Source organism: Drosophila guanche, unplaced genomic scaffold (assembly GCF_900245975.1).
Source record: "Drosophila guanche unplaced genomic scaffold, DGUA_6, whole genome shotgun sequence".
Classification (NCBI taxonomy): domain Eukaryota; kingdom Metazoa; phylum Arthropoda; class Insecta; order Diptera; family Drosophilidae; genus Drosophila; species Drosophila guanche.
Genome location: NW_022995748.1, coordinates 7,496,851 through 7,506,167, shown reverse-complemented (window position 1 = coordinate 7,506,167; position 9,317 = coordinate 7,496,851). Strand labels below are relative to the sequence as shown.

Sequence of the window (9,317 nt, the reverse complement as noted above, 5' to 3'; positions counted from 1 at the left end):
GCTTATCGAACCCAGAAGTGGCCAATCCACATCCACAAAAGCCATCTTCTGTGATTGCAATTGCTAGCCATCACGTAGCCGACTCGGAAGTGCAGATAAACACTCGGTTTGGGGGCGTCCGAGAATTCGAGTTCGCCCCAAAAGAATTGTGTACTTACACCGTTTAAAGCATCATCGGGGGCTCTCAGACGTGTGTCTATCATATCTGCCCTGTTGCTGGTTCACCGGTAGCCCCTGAAAGCTGAATTCCATGCTCATGGCCGCATTAATTATGACTTTATGGCACTTTTGTTGGACAAACAATCCATCTGCGAACTGATTCATATATTAATGATATGGCCATGATTAATGCTCTGCTTTCAGTTCAGCTGGTAATGTTGTGTGTGGCTCGGTGTATCCCTCTGCGATCACCACCGACTTACATCACATGAAACCTATTTGGAAAGGGGATCAGCATGTCATTATGCTTGTTTTGATCACTTAATGGAGAGTCGCTCCTTAAGTAGCCCGGGGATTTTCTTGCGGATGGAATTGTTTGAGAAATTACTTCTTCTAATGAAGACATCTGTGAGGAAATAATTCTCAAGCCCTTAAGGATATTTGAGATTTTCTTATCATAAAAGAAAACCTTCCTTTAACTCAAGCTTTTGATCATTTTTCCCGCAAGATAATCTCCACAAAACTTTCCCAATTCTTCTGACCTAGCCAACCGATTGAGTTAGTTTAATTATTAAATTGATTTCCTCTTGTATAACAAGTCATTCACAGTTTTCGACACAGAAAAACGCACTTCTTATCAGAAAAGAGCGTTTAAACAATTATTTCCACTATTTCCAGCTTTCCACCCAATTATCGCAGCAATTTTCCCAGATCCCCCGAACATTACTGCGACGGGTATAACGTCTAATCAACTAATCCATCAATCAGTTTATCAAATTCCCATTTCATCGCCGGCCTCACTTCACCAACATTTCAATTTCCGACCCCAACGAACAGCCAATTATCTGAAGCCCCCCGAAATACAATTCTAGAAAAGACTCGTAGTCGAGCAGCTCCCTTCAAGTAGCGATTGCATAATCGGCAAGCGCCAGAGCCAGAGAGCTTATCAGGTTGGGCTTTGTGCCCAAGCAGACAATGATAATGGCCCATGATGATACTAGGGTTTCGGTTTGGGGGCCGCTCTCTCGCTCGCTCGCTCGCCGGTTGTCCAAGTCATTGACTGCAGTCCAAAAGACTCTGCTCTGGTCTTTTGTAGCTTTTGTGTGCTTAAACTTTATTTGATGGCTTTCTTTGTTGACCGATCCGATCGGGCTGTGAGAAAAACCTTTACACAATATCCAAATCAGTGGAAAATATTTTCACCTGCTCCCGGGCTGGATTGAATTGTTTGCACAATCCCAAGAGAGGTACGATGTATTCGGGAAAGGAAGTTAACCCCTTGTCAAATCAATTTCTAATTACTCGATTTTTAATTTCTTTTTTCTTCATGGCTACTTCATGTTTTCTTCTCTCTCGCTCTTTCCTTCTCTCTACGAGTATCTTCAGGTTCATGTTTTTATAATTACTTCCCACACACAGCGCCAGTTTTGATTGATAATTGCCAATTTCGCTACTTTTTGAATGGCTTGCCATCAAAATGTTGCTCCCAGGGTCAAACGCAATTAGAGACAAATGTCCAGTGGCAGTTGGGATTTTGTCTGCAATCCATTACATCCATCCGAGGGTGTAAATGTTTGTGACTCTAAATTGGTAGTGGGATCACTCCACATACTGCCTCACAATATCTTTATAAGTAAGTGTCTTTATATGATCCACAAGCCTTGCCCTCGCCGTATCCTAAACAGCGTTTCTGGCCTCCGGCAAAGACATTTATGTGTGGCTGCAATTTATTTTTATGGCAAACGATATAAAAGTAGCAGCTGCCTCTCACACAATTTGTGAACAAGTGACCTCATGGGTAGTTCCAAGAAAGAAAGGAAAAACCATAGGCAGTGATCAGCGAGAAAAGTTCTCTCAAATGACCTTCGATTAGAGCCTAAATTATTTGCACTTTCAAAGGCAAGCTGCAAATAATGATGAATGGGTAACCAATGGATAGTCATATGTCTGCCGAAGATTAACTGAAAAACAAAAGCGATTGCCAGACAACCAGACAGTCAGACAACAAAAACTGAAACACCGAAAAAGACTAAATGCTTTACAAATAGCAACAACAAACTGCTTGAGGGAGAAAGACTTTCACCTTGCGACGAATAATCAGAAGAAGAAAGAAAAAATATAAAAACACACAACGGAGAAAAAGAGGCAGACAAAGTCGAAGCAGAAGCGGCCTTCGAGAGAGGAGAGCCTCCAACTCCAGCTCCATCTGCTACGGACCCGAAACCAAAACGAACCGAACCGATCCGAGCCCGACCTGCGATGGCCTCACCTGGCAACAAGTGGGCACCAGTCGACGACAACCAAGAGGGGATCATGAGGAAGAAAGGCGCTGAAGAAGCCACCGCAGCGGCTGTACGTCAATAAACCTTTGACTCAATGACGCTTTCAGCCTGTGCTTATCACTCGCTGGGGCCGAACCCCTCATCGGGGGAATCGGTTCGGTGTGATCGTGAGCTGGCAACTTTTACTTTTTATTCAAGAATGAGACTGGCTCTTCGCCGCATCTGGGATTAAGTCATATTACTGATCCGTAGTGCGTACTTAGAATTCTACTTTCCCCTTAGTCCCACGCAGCACTTGGGACTCAAAAGTGAAAACAAAACGCTGTGCATTTGAAGCTGTCAAGCTGATGCCTGACCGAAGATCTTCAAGTACAATACAGTACAGTAGGGCTGAGTGTTTCTATTTGGTCTTGCTCAGGGTTCGAAGACATTTTTAATAATTGTCTAAGCGTTGAAGGATATTAAAAATCTTGTGAAACGAGCCCCTTAAGTTATTGCCGCTAAGTGCCGCTTTAAATGCAAAATTGATTTACAAAATATACAAATCTTAACTCCACACTGAAATTGGCAACTCTGCTTAGACGCTGTCGGAAATTGCATAAAATTAATAATGCAAACATCAAATAAGATACAAAAAATACCATCGAATTAGTAGCAAAAAACTAAATGAACCAACGCGAAGAGCGCCGCAGGCATCCCAAATGGTGTCGCGTGGAATCATTATTACCGACACCATCGTTGGGAAAGAAGCAGAGGCGATAATAAAATGAATGAAAAATGAATAACAATTTTTGATAACCCATTACAGCTTCCGTTTGCATTAAATTGACTGCGTCCATGGAAATTTGACTAAACAATGAACTTACTTAATTAAAAATGTATGTACATACGTATGTATGTATAGACCTACTTAAATATATCACTACTCACAGCACTCAAATCATTTTACTGATTAGTGAAAATATGGAAAAAGGAAAACTTTTCTTGACACTGAAAAGTCGGCCGTTCGTTTTTTCTGTCAAATATTTGTTTGTCAGAAAATCAGCTTCATTCGCACGCCTAAAAGTATGCCAAGGGAACGGGCGAGGGCTCGATTTACTATCTACATGCTCTACATCGTAGAGTACACGATTCGTCCATCTGCATGTGGGCAATGCACAGTGGGCTACTATGACTGATCGGAATTGATGGCAGTTATTAACTTTAGTTTGTAACTTATGTCTTAATGTCAAGTCGTTTAAATCCAAATAAATATTTTTATATTTATTTGTATTGTTTCCTTCCGTTCCACTAAAACTTGCAGTTTTGAGTACATAATTTTGTTCATTTATTCCTTTTTTGTTGAAATTGTAATTGATTACATGTTGTCGCTTTCTCGTTTTGTACAACTAATATGCTTCATTAATTTAAAATTGATAATATGTACGTACGTACATCTATTTTTGTAATTATAATTAAATTTCCATTTTTATGGTTTTTCTTCATTTAGTTTAATATTAAGACTAAACGTTAAATTCGAACACACTTTTTAAATCAAGGGCTTTGCTGTTGGTTTTACTTCTGTCAAAATCCATAATAAAACACATAATAATACATTGAATAAAGTATCGGATATACGAGTACATACATATACGAGTTACGACGAGTGGCAGAGAAAACATTTATAAATAATACGAAACAAGCTCCAAGGATCGCAGCTCTATGCATAGATGCTAAACGAGTCGGATGAGTACATTCTATATTGTAAATATTAGATATTGTAGAGTCTAGTGCGGTATATCCAAAAGTCATGAGCAAAAGTTGCAATTTGTTTACAGTGTTATCTAAACTTACGGCATTACGGGGTTACAAACATCGCTCTAGCGACAGTCTAGACTCGTTAAACACACACCTTTAGCCAGCTCAAGTGGCTGTGGCCAAACTGTTTTATTTTATTTTAAAACGAACAAACTGTAATTTGAATAAAATTGTATTTATTTGCTTGATTTACTTCCACTAATACGGTTTACATATATGTATGTAGATGTGGCGCTCTCCATAATTATTGTACCGACATTCCTTTCTGTCCATTTGAATTGTTCCAATTATTGTGGTATTGGCCATTGGTTTGTGGGTTTATCTGCACAAATGATTTCTATGCCTAGAGTTATAGTAAATCTAAATCTTTACTATATATGCGTTTTCCGTTAAATTATGACATGTATTCCGTGCGAATGGGGCAGACGGGCCGTTACTCGTTGTGTACATACAAAGGTCGTAGTACTTCATTCATTCTCATGCAACTTCACGCTGATTGGGGGTTCGCTGTGATGTGTGGGTTGGCCGAATCGAACCCAAACCCCGAGCTACTAACTTACAATTACAATTAAAGATATATTTATGTGTGTATATAGATACATTTTCAGTTTTGCATATGTAACTAATAACAGCCTTGATACTGTTGCAAAAGACATGGAAGCTGTATGAAATTGTTACAGATTTGAGTCGCACGCAAAGTGACCCTAAAAATACGAGTATACGAGTACATATGTATGTGTGTATGGGGAATCGGGATACTGGGGAATTCGGGTATGCGTTGGGTGAATCGTTACAAATGTTTGCTACATCTTATGTTTAGTATGGATATGCCATAACTTATAGACTACATTTAGGGTATGGTTGTTCCTTTGAGCTGGCTTCTGTTTTCGTGATTTTTGTTCATGTTGAATACACTTTTCGTGCAGCAGACACTGGGCAACACCTTGGGTCACCACGTTTCTGTTTGGAAAATGGAGGGAAGAAAATACTTTCGGGGAAGAGGTTTGGAGAATACGGTTTGGGGCGTGAATACATTTGGCTATGGCAGTAGCGAAATAAAATAGTTTTGGGGAAACTTAAAGAATACTGCAAAGTGCTGCAAGGAGCGCAAGGGGACTATCCTAGGCATTCGATTTCGTGTGGGGGGGATTATGTTTGGGAGTGGAAGTGGGAGTACAACAGCATTGCGCTCACAGACAATTACAAGGCGCACAACTGGATCCTAGTTCTTTTCCATGTTCTGCTAGTGCTCCTCCTCGCGCTCCTTGAGGGCTGCGCACTGCTGTGGACGCCACTTCTAGCTCCAGAAATCCATCATGTTGACCAGCTTGCATTTTTTGAGCTCCAGCTTGGTGGGGCGGGCTCGGAGTCAAGCTCTCCCAAAGATGGCTCTGTCGGAGACATCGCCAGTGGACTGAGAGTGTGACATGGCGCCACTGGCCGTTCCATTGATCGCCGGCTGGCCGACGGCTGCATGGTGATGGTGATGGTGGGTGGCCGTGGCAATGGTGGCCGTCGACGCATTGTGGTGGCTCACATTGTGATGATTGTGGGCCAGAGTCGAGCTGCCGTACTTGGAAGATGCGCCCACATTGCTGACCCCGTTCAGGTGCTTCCTGGTGGCCGCCGAGGAGACGTGGTGGGTGCTGCCGCTGCCCACGCCCCCGTAGATGCGGTGCAGCGAGTACTGCTGCACGGACTCCAGGTCGGACACGCTCGAGGTGATCTTGGAGCGTACCGCCACCTTCTGCATGCTGTTGTACTTGTCGCCGGCGCTCAGCTTGATGTCGGGCAGGTGTCCATTCGACTGGGCATGACTGTGGCTCGTGTGGTTGATGTGATTGCTGTGGCTGTGGCTGTGGCTCTGCTGCTGTTGCTGCTGCTGCGGCTGCCTGGACTTGGTGGTGGTGATGGCCGCATTGCTCACTGCAGTGGTGCTGGTGATGGAGGCCACCACGGGCCCACCGCTGCCCGGCGAGATCTCTGCAAAGTTATAGCAGGAGGACTTCTGGGAGACGCTGTTGAGGCCCGAGCTAGAGGAGCTGCTCGACATGCGGCAGCTGCGATGGCGACTGGAGGCGGAGGGCTGTAGGAATTCGTGATGGGCCGCCTCGTCGGGCGTCATGCGCTCCGCGGGATCCCACTCCAGGCAGCGCTGCAGGAAGTCAATGAAGTACCGATCCTGGCAGTGCAGAATCTGGGCCAGCGACTTGCTGCCCGGCGCCCGCTTCCGCCCCTTGGTATTTGTGATGCAGCGCGGCGCATCCCTCGAGTCGAAGAACAAACGCCGCCGCCTGGCCACCGAAATGAGCACCTTGGGCGGCAGTCCCAGCACCTCCATGATGCAGGCCAGCTGCTCCACCTCGTTCTCGCCGGGGAAGAGCGGGAAACCCGTGTATAGCTCGGCCAGAATGCAGCCTGCAAGAGAGAGAGAAAGAGACAGCCAAATTAGTATTGATTTCCAGAGGGGTTTGACGCATTTTTCGGACGGTCAGACAAGCGCATTGACCTTGACTCTGTGCCGGGCACGTGTCCTGTCCATGTCCATTATTTGCAATATTTATATCCACTGCACTTTCTAATGGACTGCATTGATGGAGGCTTCTGACTCATGGGGCGAGATGTTACAGCAAAAATTGCTAAATGAATGACTCTGGTTTTGTTGCGGTACCTTCTGACTCAACCAATTTCTTTTGAACTGCTATTGCTAGTCAATTTATTGAAGATGTAATTGATGTCGATTACCTCTGAGCAAACAGTGTAGGGAAAAATAAAGCTTTACTTTGAGGGCAGACCTACTAAAGCTGTTCCCTGTTCAAACAGAGCAGCCTGCGACCTACTTTATCTAATGAAGCTCAAAGCAATCAAAACCCACACGTATGTACATAGATACTCTCGCCTCGCTCCGTTACAGTTGCTTCAATAGAGAACCGAGGAGCACAGAACAGAGACCCCTTGGAATTTGTTAAGAGCTGACATTTCTCAACACGTAACCCATTTCCCTTCTCCGCTCGGGTGTGCTCAGATAACCAAGCACACGGACAACACACACACGTAAAGCAGGCCAAGACAGCGGCTAAAAATAAACCGAAATGGTTTTTATTAGGCTACGGCTTCAGTCGTTCAACCTCTCTAACCTCCCACCTCCCTCGTTCCACGTCCTGCGCACATTTAATGAGTCTTTTGTTGCTGTTTCTCTCTGGCAGGAGCCCACGATATTTTCCTAACGCTGACCGGACGTGGTTGTGTGGTCGGAAATGGGCGCTAAAGGGATGAGCGTGGTGGCCAGGAAGTGCCATTCCAAGTGGGGCTAAGAGCGGGGCCTGCGCTGGGCAAAATTATTGTATACATAAACTTCAAGTGGGGGCACTTGTTGAGTGTCCGCCACCTTGCCGATATTCTCTTTGTTCCGTCTGGAGGTCCTTTACAGCCTTTGCCTGTTGCTGCTAATTGGCATGGTGCGTGTTGCTACACTCGACTGAGCTCTGGGCGGGACTTGGCCAAGTCGATTGAACCGACGGAAATTCGCAGTGGAAGTGGGAGCGGGAGTGACCCACAAACCCAAAGCCCTAGAAGCTCTTGTAATAGCACGTGTGCACCATAGAATGCTTAATATTTTATTAGTTTCCCATTCCAATATCTATGGGCCAGGGAGTGTGCAATAAATTTGAGTGTCAAATGCAGAGCAGCGTTGAAAATTTCATGATGTTCCTCCCGTCAGAATGTTTTTTAATTAAAACTGGACTCACCCAAGCTCCACATGTCAATGGCGGTGCCGTATTGCAGGCCCAGAATCACCTCCGGAGAGCGATAGAAACGCGACTGGATGTACGTATAGATTTTGCGATCCACATAGCAGGAGCTGCCAAAGTCGATGACTTTGATGGAGCTGCTGCCGCGCTGTTTAAGCAAGATGTTTTCCTACAGAAAGTACACAAAGCTCTGCGTTAGTCGGGGGATATTCAATGACCATTCCGATTTTAAATACTTACCGGCTTGAGATCACAGTGAATGATGTTTTCCTTGTAGAGCAGTCGCAGGCACTTCACAATCGAATTGCAGAAGCGCCGAATCAGACTCATGCTGAATCCATTGTAGTTGTTCTTCTTGATCAGCTCATAAAGGTTCAAGCTGCAAAGACAGAAAGAGAGAGAGTGATATGGGGAGTTAGTGGAGTCACGGAGACAAGTGAAATGACGGCTAAAGCCCGCCCCGGTGCACCGACAACACAGGGAAACATGTATTGAATTAACTTCCATTGCATGTCGGGCACGAATTTAGGTTCATTCAACATTCTGCCGTTCAACGTCAGCTGGTGAGGCCGGAACAACCTTACGGACAATGTCGGAGCAGCCAACAGACAACGATGGAGCAAAAAAGAGCAAAAGCACACTGGCAATCAATCATGTGGATTTGCATCCACATAAATTAGTCAAAACAAAGATTAAGAAATCGCAAATGGAAGATCTCATCCAGTACTAAATTATAGACAGAATAATAAGGTACAAGGAATACAATTTCTAAAATGTTTCAACCACGGTACTTGCCCCCCAATAGTATCTTGTTTTGTCAACCCATTTGCTGTGTTTCCTGAATGGGTTTTTGCATTCGCAGTTTTTGCGATTTCTGGCGATTAATTAACTGATAACAAAGGAGCTGCTTTCGGCTTCCTCAATGTCAATGCAACCACCAAAGAGACAACAAAACTGCGTCCCACCTCCCTCCAGCGAGGAATAACCAAAAGTTGATCAATTGGAAAGTTTGGTCAATTGATGACACATCATGGTTATGGGCACGGATGATTGATGAGTTTCTGTGCCAACCACAGAGTTTCATATCTGTTTTCATGAACATCCCATAAATTGCTACAGATTTTCTTTCATCCATCCTCTTGCTAATGCTGAACTTATGAAGTCGCCTGCCCTAGAGCTGCGAATCTTATCCGAAGGAACCGAAAGTGCTATCAATAACTTCATCGCCTGTTCGTGAGTGCTCCTTTGACAGGCTTGACCCATATATGTGTGTGTGTAGATAGATTGCGAATGCCGAAAGCAATAACTGGCGATGGCATGAAAGCCG

The 9,317-nt window shown here is 44.4% G+C and overlaps 1 protein-coding gene across 3 annotated transcripts in view; it reads right to left on the bottom strand.

Moving 5' to 3' along the window:
• Window positions 1-3,943: 3,943 nt before the first annotated feature.
• LOC117584021 (dual specificity tyrosine-phosphorylation-regulated kinase 2) overlaps window positions 3,944-9,317 on the bottom strand; it is a 47,198-nt gene continuing 41,824 nt past the window's right edge. For all 3 annotated transcript variants that reach the window (XM_034272754.1, XM_034272756.1, XM_034272755.1), the window contains 3 exons: window positions 8,231-8,369; window positions 7,988-8,159; window positions 3,944-6,656 (listed from right to left, as the gene is read on the bottom strand). In XM_034272754.1, coding sequence (XP_034128645.1) covers window positions 5,608-6,656; window positions 7,988-8,159; window positions 8,231-8,369 — 1,360 coding nt within the window. In that variant the 3' untranslated portion in view covers window positions 3,944-5,607. The remainder of the gene's footprint in view (window positions 6,657-7,987; window positions 8,160-8,230; window positions 8,370-9,317) is intronic.